This window comes from Cervus canadensis, chromosome 30 (assembly GCF_019320065.1).
Source record: "Cervus canadensis isolate Bull #8, Minnesota chromosome 30, ASM1932006v1, whole genome shotgun sequence".
NCBI classification, from domain to species: Eukaryota; Metazoa; Chordata; class Mammalia; order Artiodactyla; family Cervidae; genus Cervus; species Cervus canadensis.
Window position 1 is genome coordinate 17,276,250 of NC_057415.1, and position 13,366 is coordinate 17,289,615.

Sequence of the window (13,366 nt, forward strand, 5' to 3'; positions counted from 1 at the left end):
GCCAGCTGCCTTCAAATTAAATTCATTTGACTTTACAAGGAATTTGTCACTCAGAGATCTTGTTGGAATTCAGAAGTATGATTTGTGTATATATATTCGGAGTAATTCCTATTGTAGTAATTTCCCCCTCTTTGTCATTTAATTTTGGTATTGTTGAATGTATGTAAAGTAAATTTTAGTGTTCTGCTTCATACCTATTTAGGGGTGAACTATATTAGGGGCTCCTAAACTTGATTGTAGGTTATAATCACTCGTCAGCTTTTTAAAGTATAAATTCCAACTTAAGTTAACAGAGCACGCTCATTTATACGTTGAAACTGCAGGTGTGAAGTGGTGTGTTGAAAGGGTTCAGAGTGTATGTACATGCATGGACAACAGCTCCCAAGAAGCTAGTAAGAGGGTCTTTGGAAAGGGAAATCAGGGGTGGGAGTGTCAGACATGGAATGGAGACACACTGCTCTTTTGTACTATTCAAGTGTTGTGTGTGTGTGTTTTACTGTGTGCATGCATTATCTATTTAAATTTTTATTTTAAAAAAAACCAATAAATTGTTGACCCCATTCTTCAAAGAACCTGATTTAGCATGTCTGGTATAGGCCCCCAAATCTGTATTTGTTTAGAATCCAAGTAGTTCTGAGGTAAAGCTAGGCTATGAGTGCAACCTCAGTTTTTACAGTTTTGGTAAATTCTAAATGTCTGTCTTAATCTACAAATAGGAGGAAGAGGAAGCATGTGTAGCAGCAGGATCAGATTGAGACTGATGGCCCTCTTTTGGCTCACTGGGTTCACAGCCATGTGAAGCGTCATCCTGCTGGCTGATTGTTTATGGGACAGAAATAGAGCTCAGAGGAAGTGACCTAAGGGTCACCTGGATCTGCTGAACCTCAGGTCTTAATGTGGAAAGTCAGGGTGTACACTTAGCAGGAAGGCCCCACCAGAGTACCCCCATAGTAAAGTGTGTTCCGTGTTGTAGCAAGGGAGACCACACACTTGGGCCGCAGGAAGTCCATCCAGAGGGGATGGACACAGGACAGTGCTAGTCAAAATTAGTAAGCTGTGAGAAGTGAGTGAGGGGTGACTCTGCTGGCACAGTCAGCAGCCTTCTCTGAAAATCTTGTCCATCCTTACAGGGTCACTGCTAGCCCAGGTGGGCCTCTGAGTGGAACAGACTGGGATGAACATCCCATTTCCAGTTTGAGATAGTTTAAACTACTTTGCAAATCAAGGTGCTTTTTGCAAGTTGTACTTTCTGTTTGAACTTTCAAGTTCATCTTCCCTATTCTCTCCCCAAGAGCTGTCAGTAAGACCAATTTTCACTTTACCAAGACTCTCTACTAGTAGTAATAATTCTGATTCATAATTTTGTATTGTTTGAAAACAGTGCTCAAATTATAATAAATTTTATTTATAGCACCAGAACTACTCAGTTTAATATGCATCACGATAATCTTTTTAAATATGTTGTTTGTTTTGTCATTGTGTGCTATGTTTAAAATATAAAACATTATAAGGAAAATATTGGTACCTCAATAGAAGCAGGAAGACCCTGTGGTATAATTCTAAATTTATTTCTTCCCAGACGCAGGTAGGATAGGCTCTTCAAAGGTTTGAAAGCTAAGGAATTGACATTGGTTTCACTGAGATTGTTTCCTTCCAATTCTAAAGTGACCAATTGATTTAAGTCTGTAAAAAAAAATTATTGTGATATTATAATGTAAAAACATGCAATTTCTGTAGGCTTTCAAAATTTCATATGAGATGTTCACTTTATTTGGATGACTAATGTTATAGCTTCTTTCTTTGAATCCCCCCCATAGAGCCTTTTCCCAAGTACTCCTCATATTTGCACAATAAATGTTCAGTTCAGCCGGGACTCGGTGCTGAATGCATGGTCCAGGAGAGACAGGCCTGTAGAGAAATCACTGTTGTGTTGTATGATGAAAGTTTGTAACCCTCATACAAAAGCAAAAAAACACCACCCAAAAAAAAAAGAAAAGAAAGAAAGAAAATTATAGGCAAATATCACTGAAAAACATATGCAAAATAACTTTAACAAAATACTGGGAAACCAAATTCAATAATACATTAAAAGGATCATACACTGTAATCAAGTGGGACTTGTTTCAGGGATGTAAGAATGGCTTAATATCCACAAATAAATCAGTGTGATACACCATATTAACAAACTGACAAATAAAAGTCATATGATCACCTCAATAGAGGCAAAAAAAAGCTTTTGACAAAATTCAATATCCATTTATGATAAAGACTCAACAAAGTGGGTACAGAGGGAACATCCCTCAACATATATGACAAACCTACAGCCAATATCATACTCAACAGTGTAAAGCTCAAAGCATATCCTCTAAAATCAGGAATAAGACAAGGATGCCCAGTCTTACTGCTTTTATTCAGCATAATGCTGGAAGTCCCAGCCATAGCAATCAGACAAGGAAAATAAATGAAAGGAATCCAAGTTGGGAAGGAAGAAGTAAAATTGTCACTGCAGACAACATGATACTATATATATAGAAAATTGTAAAGACTGCCTCCAAAAAACTGTTACAACTAGTACATGAATTCAGTAAAGTTTCAGGATACAAAATTAATACACAGAAGTCTGTCAAGTTTCTATACACTGACAATAAACTATCAGAAAGAGAAATACTAAGACAGCCCCATTTCCAATTGCATCAAAAAGAATAAAAACTTAGGAATAAATGTAAACAAGGAGGTAAAAGACCTATACTCAGAAAACTATGAGACACTGATGAAAAAAAAAATGATTGAAGGCAACACAGACAAATGGAACAATATACCATGTGCATAAACCAAAAGAATTAATACTGTTAAAATGACTATACTGCCTAAAAAGACAGTCTACAGATTCAGTGCAATCCCTATCAAGATAGCAATTGCATTTTTCACAAAACTAGAACAAATAAGTGTAATATTTGTATGGAAATGCAGAAGATCCCAAATAGCCAAAACAATCTTGAGAAAGAAGATATATCTTCTTTCTGGATATATCTGGATATATAAAAGCTGGATATATCACACTCTCTGGTTTTAGGCTATAGTACAAAGCTACAGTAGTTGAAACAGTGTGGTACTGCCACAAAAACAGACCCACAGACCAATGGAACAGAATAGAGAGCCCAGAAATAAACCCACACATTTATGGTCAATTAATCTTTGAGAAAGGGAGTTAAGAATGTATAGTATGGAAAGGAACATTTGTATAATGAACAGAAGTCAGAAGATGGAGGTGGGGGAGCAGGACACCACACAGAGGTGGCAATGAAGTATTTGCAGAGACAGATAGGTATGAAATGGTGGCATAACCAGGGAGGTATGGGGAATGTAATGCAATGGGTGGTTCCTTTTTTTAGGACACAGAAGGAGCACTCTTGCCTAGTAAACCCTCAGTCTTTGAACAAGGGAGTTACAGCAGTGAATTCCCATTGCAGTGTTCATTTCCTGGCAGAGAGTGAAGCCAGATGGACATTTTGAAAGAATGACTAAAAATTCCACTCATTCAGATTGAGCTACCAAGAAAGGCCTTTATAAAAACAAGTTTCTTTCTAAATTGTTTCTTCAGGTCTCTGGAGTGGTATGACCAAATCAACTGGAAACTTAGAGGAGAATGGATAGTTCAGCAGTGATGATACCCATAGGCATCTGAGTCAGACACTCAGGGTGTAACTTTGGAGTTTGTTCAGTGGCCAAAATTTTCAGAATAGCGGATGTTTTCATATTCAATTCGAGTCATGGATATTGCACCGATATGCTCTGTGCAACTTAGATCCTACTGTTAGGCAAAAAGAGAAGTAAGACATAGTCTAAAGTGAAAACAAAAGACACTGCCATCACAAGTACCTCATAGGTTCTAGAACATGACAAGGAGAAGATGGCAGTGTAGACTTGAGTGGTACGGAGGTATGAATGGGGCTAGACTCTCAAGAGAGACACATCGGTAGAAATGGGTGAGGCAGCCAGGTGAACACATGCAGGTATGAACCCACATAGTTGTGCTCAGGAGTAAGAAAGAGATCAGCCCTAGAGTAGCCCATCTGTAAAAGAGGATGGAGGTTGTGGAGAAGACAGAGGTGGGCTGGGCAGGGTCTTCATGCACCAGAAAATAAGGTCTGACTTTCCTTGTGGGCACCGAGAAGCCTCTGGACAGGGAACAGCATGACAAAATACTAATCTGCTGGTATTTAACATCAACTGAAGGGCAGAGAGGAAGTATGGAGGCCAATTATTGAATTATGATACATGATTCTATTTCTTTATATAACCATTTCCACCACTAAAGATACTGAGAATCCAAGCATATTTATCTAGAACATAGCTGAGGTTTTGGAATGGAGAATTTTTTTCAGAGAAAAATAGATAATAGAAGTAGACTAGTGGTTATTACGTGACCTCACAAGAGAGAGAAACACAATAATGCAAATTCATGATCTTATGCATTAATTTACAGTTATTCTGAGTGGATAGCCACACACCATCTTTGCTAGAAATGACACCATGATCATGGATTTTGGTTTGTTTTCATCATTAATGAAGACAGGAACATTTTTTAGCATGTCCTGTTTTCTTCTGCTCTCCCCCACTTCTATCTTCACCTTCCCTTTTGATGTTGTTATTTAGTCACTAAGTCATGTCCAACTCTTTTGCGACCCCATGGACTGTAGCCCACCAGGCTCCTCTGTCCATAGGATTTCCCAAGCAAGAATACTAGAGTAGGTTGCCATTTCCTTCTCAAGGGGATCTTCCCAACCCGAGGCTGGAACCCATGTCCACTACACTGAGGCAGATTCTTCACCACTGAGCCAGCAGGGAAGCCCCACCTTCCCTTTTAAGACCTTCCTTTTCTCTAGAGTGGGTATGCAGGCCTCCCAGTGGATCCTGGATGGCCTCCTAGCACCTCGGCATAGTTTGTGTATCTCTCCGTTGTGTGGTTCCTTCTCATCTTTTCATATCATCTTTTGTTCTTCACTCCTTATCATAGCCTGCACCTAAGATTTATGAAGCCGAATGTTTTTCCCATAGCATCCAGATTGATTTGTTTCTTTACACTTTTGCATGTATTACTTTCCATGGAGTGCTGTCTTTCCCACTTTCCTGGAACTATACATTAATATATAAAACCTGGAAAGGTCATGAGGGAGGTAACAAAAGTGCTGCAAGCCACTGATAGTCAAGCCAGGGGCTTCCACCCAGAAAAGCAGTGTCACAGCGCTGGCAGTGGCCTTTGTTTTGGGCTTGACTTGCTCACTGCCAGCCAGCCTGACCATCCACAACAGTGGGACTCACAGGAGCTGAGGTGCTGCAGTGGCTGCAGAAGTTGAAAGAGAACTCCGTACCAAAGGGGCCAACACTGGAGCAGAACTAAGAAGCCAGTACCAAAGGACCAGCGCTGGAGTGGGGCTAAGAACACAGGCTAAGCAGAAGAGGAGCATTCAAGACACAAAGCCTACAGAGGCTTCTCTGGGCAAGATGACAGTGCAGAGCCTCCTCACTGGTCACCTGCAAAGGGCTGAGGCATATGAGGTACTCACTGTGGAGATGGGCAGGGGAGGCTAGGTCACCCTGGACCACAGTAGCCCTCTGGGAATATGGAAACTTTTTCATGAGGGAGAGATGCGTGTGAGTGGAGAAGCAGTTATAGGAATATGAGAGAATACTTTCCAAACAAGGACTTATAACATGCCATTTTGACAGCTCTGCTCAAAATACCATCTCACATGTAGTTCAGGTGTAGCCCATTAGTACACTTGTCCTAAATTGTGTTCCTTTGGTCTATTTCACCTAGCAGCTAGAAATGGAACTTTCTAATGTCTTTTCCATATGACAAAAAGCCCTTCAAATTTAGTTTGTTAATGTTTTTCATGTGTACCCTGAAATCCATCTGGAAATGGAGTATTTCCATAACTCTCATCCTCAGATTTGGCAATTTTCATTATTGTTTTTTTCCTATCACCAGAAGTGTTTTGTCCTTATGAATTTTTTTGAGGAGTAAATTCCCCATTTTAAAGGAATAAAGGTTTGGTGATCAACACAAACATCATAAGTATAGTTCAAATCAAATAAACAAAAAATGTTAAGCACTATACCTCAAGAGCTACACTAGACTGTTAGGAAGATAAAAGAAAAATTAGACAGTCTTTGTCTTAAAGAAGCATATAATCTAATCAACAACATTAGCTAGAATTCTTGAAAAGGCAAATGTAATACTACCTTATTTATCTTGAGTTCATAATATGACAGCTTCAGTTGTCCAGCTCAGTCCAGAAATAGTCTTAAGAAGAGTAAATTCCAGTTGAATCAAATGTACAAAATGTGGGGCACCTTCACTTCAGCCCACCCATGAGGAAGCCAGGCTGACACGGCAACCACATACCCATGCACATCATTTGTCTTGCCTTGTGGGGCACACATACCTCGATGACACACAAGTGCCAGAAGTGACAGAGCGACTTTCAGGAGAACAAGACTACTAAAGCCAAAGTGACTGCCACATAGAGTGCATGTGCTAAAGTTTATGTTTACTTTGATTTTAGAATAGCCCCTCAAAGCCTCACATAGTATCCCCATTTACTTATATTTTATATATAATTCTCATGTGCCAAGCCATGACATGTTAAAATAGCAAAATGTTCAGATGTAGTGGAATTGTGGATGGGGTATATTGAGCATCTAAGGGTGATAAAGGAGACCGTTTAAACAAGCCATGGTATTGTGTTATCACCAACGCCAAAAACATTAGTACAAATATAGTATGAGAACACATGGCTATATGGGGGATGTTAGTATAACTCTTAGGATATTATGGATTTGTAGTTCAGTTATTGTATTATAAATGATGAAAACCTGAAATCATTGAAAGTTTATTTATAGAATACTTTTTAAAAGGCAACAGGCAGTTTAAAATACATTTTTTAAAGTTTCACCAATCAATAGTTAAAATAAGTTTTATCAACTTAAATGGTAACATGAACTAAAAAAATTTTATTAGCTATTCATTTAGCAATATTGCAAATAAAATTTCCGTACAACTATAGAAGAAAGATTATAAGGACACATGCCATAAAGTCAAATGTTAAGTACCTGATAAACTTTCTTCATCAATAACCTGCAGCTTGTTCTCATTGACTTTGAGTTCTTCTAATGTAGATGGTAGTTCTGAAGGAATCGTTACCAAATTGTTTCCATCCATATTTAAGCGTATTAAATTCTTTAGAAACTTAAATAAAGGCAAATCTCAAAATTACTTTTTTATCTTGTCACAGAAATGCAGTCATATATATTATTTAATAGTCAGTTTTTAGTAGTTACTAAAGTTTCACAAACTTTCAGTTTATTCAGTCTTAGGTATGAATCCCCAGTTCTCCCTGCCAGGTACATGTTGATCCTGTTCATAGCATTTATTCCCTGGTATTTTCAGCAAACCACATTTGGTGATTTTGCATCATACTCATCCATATTTTTACCGTGACTTTAGTTATCAGGAGAAAGTTCCTATCACCACTGGACATATTTTCCTAGATCTTAGGTTTTCACCTCAGCAGTAGAGTCAGAATTTATTAAATCATGCAATAATCTGAATCTGTCATCGATACTAACAAGATAGCGGTTTGAATCCTTTCAGTGTGTTTGTAAACCTCAGTTTTCTATCTGTACTAAGCAGAAACAGTCATAACTAACTAATAGCACTAACTATTGTGGAAATTCATTAAAATTAAATGCCACAAATATCACAAACTATTTTTATATGGTACCCAAACAGTTTTGACAGTCTGGAGGGTGTATTTTCACATTTGTAGTTACGTGTTTGTTGGCCAAACTAGCCTGCACTACCAAAGTTGCAGAGTGATTTACTTCAAAGATGCTCAAAGTCAGTTTCAGCAGTTTGGAAATGAGGTAGAGAATCCCAAAACAAACAAACAAACAAAAAAACAAGTTATTTCCTACAGTGTCCTCTTTTTTTTTTTGATCTAATAGAGAAAATGTACAAGTCTCAACTATTTTTCTATCAGAAGGACAACTAGCATGAGGCAGGACTCCAGGTCTTTCACATGAATGTGGACACCAAGTGTCTGGAACTCTCTTGCCTGCAGCCCAGAATGTAAACAAGAACCAGGAACTGAGCTTGTAAGAGGCCAGTGACTTATCCAAAGAGTGGAAGGAAACCATCCAAGAGGATAAAGTTTGACTTCCTGGCATGTAACGTGTTTTACTTGGGCTTCTTTAACCACACACAATTTTGAGTATTTGTTTACACACACAAATTCCTCCTTTCTTCTGCCTTTGTTTTTCGGAAAGTCCTTGATACTCTCTTTTCTCCCTTTTAGAAAATAAATCTTAGTTAAATCTGATTCTTTGCAAAGTTTACTCTATGCTTTTCTCTTTCTCTTTCTGCCCACCCTATCCCCAAGCTAATTTTCTTCTGAGCCTCTTTGTTCTTGCAGAACCCCACCTGCTGAAGTATTCTTTACTAGATTTTGCAGATTGCACAAAATAAGGAAGCTTTGTCTTGCTGGCCTGAGCATGTTAACAGTTTCTAAATAAGCTCTCCTTTTTCCCCAGAAATACTTCACGTACTAAGAGACCATATTTCAACATGTTTTCAAGTACTTGGGAAGAAACTCTTCCATAAATTCTAAACATTAGTTTTGTCATTGATGCTACTGTGGGTGCATTAAGGACAAAGCATAGAAAAAACAGAAATTTGTAAAACAACAAAGTATGTTCAAGATATAACTTGGATACAGTTTAGGGCTATCAGAGGAGAAACTTTCTTTGACAAAAACTCCTTTAAAACATTTTACTGGGACTTCTTTGATGGTGCAATGAGTAAGAATCCACTTGCCGATACAGGGGATCTAGGTTCAGTCCTGGTCCAGGGAGACCCCACATGCTGCATGGCAGCTAAGCCCATGCACCGTCACTCCTGAGCCTGTGTTCTAGAGCCCTGGAGCCACAACTGCTGAGCCCATGTGCCGCAGCTGCTGAAGTTCACGTGCCTTCAGCCTGTGCTCTGCAACAAGAGAAGCCAGCACACCGCAACAGAGTAACCCCTGCTCATTGCAACTAGAGAAAGCCTGCATGCAGCAACAAAGACCCAGCGCAACAACAAAAAAGAACATACTTTTCTTTCCTTCTCCATCTCCACCCATTATCAGTACAATTAATGAGAAAGCCATCCAAGTGGACTCTTAGAAATCATAGTGCGTATTTACCTTGAATGCTTTCGGACCTATGCCTGAAGAGGTGATATTATTTTTGCTCAGATCAAGCCTTTCCAAATTCGGTAATCCATTAAATGCTTCATCCGGAATGGAGGTGATGGAATTGCCTAGGACACACAGCAATTATGTTTTAGGCCTATGTGCCTGTAAATACATATATATATGTACATGCATAGATAGCAAAAGAGAGCTTTATCTGGAGGAAAACACAGTGCTTATAGCAAGGACAATGTTATATAATAAATGAGTATTTAGAAAAAAAATTAAAAACTGATACTAGACTATTACCTACAGTCAGAATTTTCACTCTAAGGACCTGTCTTGCTCTAGGATATCATGTTTAGATGAAGCTGCTTAAAACAGCCAGAATGTGGTTTGCTAGACAATTCTGTTAACAATATGCATTTTACAACAAAGATGTGTTATGGAAGGTACTATAGAAACTGAATTTTATAGTTCTTCATATTTTCCTATTGACACTTCTTAGACCCTGGACCAGAAATATTACTATTTTTTTAATGAAATCTTGGGCATGTAACTTGCCTTCTCCAAGCATCAGTTTGCTCTAAATAAGAAGTTTGGGGAGATAATTTCTCAGATTGCTACAAGGTCTAATGTTAAAATTCTATGGCTTCAATCTATAGAAGTTCCTGCATGCTTTAATTTATGGGGTTTTGTTTGACATTTAGTTAAGTAGAGTAGTTAGTGATTTTAAACCCAGAGAATGAGCTTAACAGAAGTGGTGGTAGTTTAGTCGCTAAGTCGTGTCCAACTCTTGCCACCCCTGGACTGTCACCTGCCAGGCTCCTCTGTCCGGGGGATTCTCCAGGCAACAATACTAGAGTGGGTTGCCATTTCCTTCTCCAGGGGATCTTCCCAACCCAGGAATCGAACCCATGTCTCCTGTGGCTCTTGCACCGCAGGTGAATTCTTTACCACTGAGCCAACAGGGAAGCCCAAGAAATGGTGAGTGCTATGAAAACCATGTGGTAGCTTTCTTATAAAACCAGGAGAGTGTAACTGAGCACACATCATCTTTCATAAGATTTTCAACCTTCACAGATTGTTTGTTTGTCTAATGGCAGAGCACACCTAGCATGCAGGCTACAGAGGAGGGGGCATTGCTGAAAAAGGAAGCTCTCTGCATAAGAGTAATTCCTTAGGAGATCAGATAAGCCTGGCATCAGGAAGGCCATAATACCTGACATGACCTATTGTAGACTGGCTGTCCTGACTAAGGAGTCAGGCTGTGTCAGTTGAGTATTTATATGATCATTTATTATTTCTGTGGTAGTTTATTTCTGTGACTTCTCCCAAGACACATCTGAAAGCCCACTCAGATTCTCTCACCCCTCCATCTTAAGAGCCATCCTCAGCATGGGCCCTATTGCCAAGACTCATTCACTATCCCAGTCTCCACACCAGCCAGCCTCACACACATATCTGTCCTGCCAGTCCTCTACTCAGAGCTCTTCTTGACCCTTTAAGAACATGAGCAAACGGTCTGGATCATGTCCTGCCTACCAAGTAACTAAAACAAGGAGGAAAGCAACAGGAATGCAGTGATATTGCTGGAAGGAGTCTCACAGCCCTTTTAAGGAAGTCTGCTTATAAAGGTAAATTTTTACTGTATCATTCAGCAATCCACTCCTGGGTATATACTCTAGGAAAAGGAAAACTTAAGTCCACACAAGCATCCATATATGAATGTTTATAGCAACTGTTGCATAATTGCCCCAAACTGGAAATAATCCAGATGTCCTTCACCTGGTACGTGTAGTCCATCCAAACAATGGAATGCCACTCAGAAGTGAGGAGGAGCAAGTTGTTGATAAACGCAACAACCTGAATAGCCCTCAGAAGTTTTATGGTAAGTGAAAGAAGTCCAACTGAAAAGGCTCCACACTGTATGCATTTCTGTGACATCCTAGAAAAGGTACTCCAGAGAGAGAAAACATCAGGGCTGGTGAAAGAAGGGACATGAGAGAATTTGGTGAGGTGATGAAAATGTTATACCTTGAATGTGTGACTGTATGACTGTATGCATTTGCCAAAACTTAAAGAATAACACACTAACAATTTTTTACTGAATATAACTTATACCTCATAAAGCTGATTTTAGGAAAAAAGTCAATGGGACATCATGATTTGATTTGGAGGAATTTGCATTACACCTGATGGTGCTTTTCTGTAGTAAACATCTATCTCTTCTGCAAAGTTTTTATGTTTGACGATTGTGAAATTAATCTGTTGGGGTCCATTTATATTATGAAATTAAAATATCACATTCATAGGGCAATGAAAGGTAACCACAGAATTCAAACAGACATCCACATCTTACCTATGAGCTCCAGACTTGTTATCTCTGGTGCTGTTAGCGGTGGTATTTGTGTGAGGTCAGCGCTGATACAGGAGATGGTTTTGTAGGACAAAGAGCACCTGCTTGGCAGAGACGGTATGCCTCTGGGGGTAGCTGGGATTGGGAGTCGAGGGGGCATCCTGAACGTGTCTCCTCTGACGATCTCATCCTCATCTTCCTCCTCATCTTCATCGTCTTCCTCCTCATCTTCACTGTCCTCCTCGTTCTCCCTTGCTGGGTTTCTGTGTTGATGGGGCTGCCTCCCCTCCTCTCCAGGCCTCTGCTCTCTCCCTTCCCTGTTCTGTCCCTCACTGGAAGGACTCCCCCAGTCTCCAGGTCTAGAAGTCGTTTTCTTTTGCTCCCTATTTTCATCTTGTTTGACTTCTTCTTCATCCTCCCCAAATTGAAGTTCCTCTTTTCCCAGTGCTCGATTCATTTCCACCCAAGGAGGTGACTCTTGCTTATGAGGTAAATTGGTAGGTTCTCTTTGTTCTGAAGAATCACCAGAAAATTCAGTTCTATCATTTAATGCTGTACCACTGAGTAGCAAATAGGAGGCTACTGACCACAAAAGAAGACAGCAAGGGCAAGTTGTGGTATTAATGAAAGGAAAAATCATAGTGAAAATTAGGTTAGTAAATATTATTCCCTCCAGGAACATGAGTACAATTTAAACATGAAATGCATCTTGTAGTTTTTGCTTGAATAACTTTAGTAGAAATAAATAAACTTTATTTGTGTTTTGTAAGACGTGATAGGCAATTCTTGTTTGCTTTGTGAGCCTTATTTTATTAAGGTACCATGCTATCTGGTGACTAAAGAGGGAATAATATTACCATGTGTTACAAAATGGTAAGCAGTCCTATTGCAAGATTATAAAATAATCAGATGTTATACCTTTATAATAGATACTGTTCAGTTAACTGGGGTTATTGATAATGTAAGAATTTGTACACTGTCAGACATAAAAACATGAAGCAGGTATATATTTTACTTGTTTATGATAAAGAAATCGGCTTTTATTATATTTGTCTGATTTTCTTTCAGCTCCATGTGCCTAAAAGTATCCTCTGAAATTCAGAATTATAGAAAATCCTCTTCTCCTTTCCTCTCAGACTCTGTACTTAAATCATTTTTACTGCTTGAGATCTATGGAAGATGTCCTGTACTTAAATGATATTTTCTTAACCTAGACGTATGCACAGAGTATTTTTTATTATTTCATGGTGATAACATAATATGTTACAGTAGAAAGTTTATCTACATTTGTATTTAACTGTTATTATCTTTGGCAGAGAGCAGGGAAGACTTGACACAGACCAGACCCTCTGAATGAAGAGTTTTAGGGAAAAATAAGCTCAGTACATAGATTTTCTTTCATCAAAATATAAAAATTTACTTAATCATTTCCACGATTTTATTTAATACTATACATAAATCACCCCAAAAAAGAACTCAAAATATAATTAGTTGAAAGAATTACTTGAAATTTCATTTCAGTATATATTATAAAGTCTGTGAGTTATTTTTTTCACATCTCTTGACAAACATGCAAAAGGAGAATAGGAAAAAATTAGCAAAAGGAAACTAAAGCTATCATATTGAAACATTTAAAATCTTTCCTGTGTATCCAAGTTTATTTTTCCAAAATAACCACAGTATTTCAAGAATAATAGTTCAAGTCCTTTGAAAAATATCTGAGAATTTCTGGATCTTGCCTTTATAAACCTTGTGTTTCATCTCCCAAGGT

General features: G+C 38.6%; 2 protein-coding genes across 3 annotated transcripts in view; one reads left to right on the top strand and one right to left on the bottom strand.

The window, feature by feature from the left end:
- Positions 1-13,366, top strand: part of LOC122432041 (centromere protein P) — a 225,039-nt gene that overhangs the window by 162,055 nt on the left and 49,618 nt on the right. The window lies entirely within an intron of this gene.
- Positions 1-13,366, bottom strand: part of ECM2 (extracellular matrix protein 2) — a 36,993-nt gene that overhangs the window by 9,686 nt on the left and 13,941 nt on the right. Inside the window, exons 4-7 of one of the 2 annotated variants that reach the window (XM_043453751.1) lie at positions 11,599-12,108; positions 9,249-9,364; positions 7,117-7,252; positions 1,526-1,683 (exon numbers count right to left, since the gene is read on the bottom strand). In XM_043453751.1, coding sequence (XP_043309686.1) covers positions 1,526-1,683; positions 7,117-7,252; positions 9,249-9,364; positions 11,599-12,108 — 920 coding nt within the window. Of the gene's footprint in view, positions 1-1,525; positions 1,684-7,116; positions 7,253-9,248; positions 9,365-11,598; positions 12,175-13,366 lie in introns of both variants that reach the window. The other variant, XM_043453750.1, reaches the window with a different exon arrangement.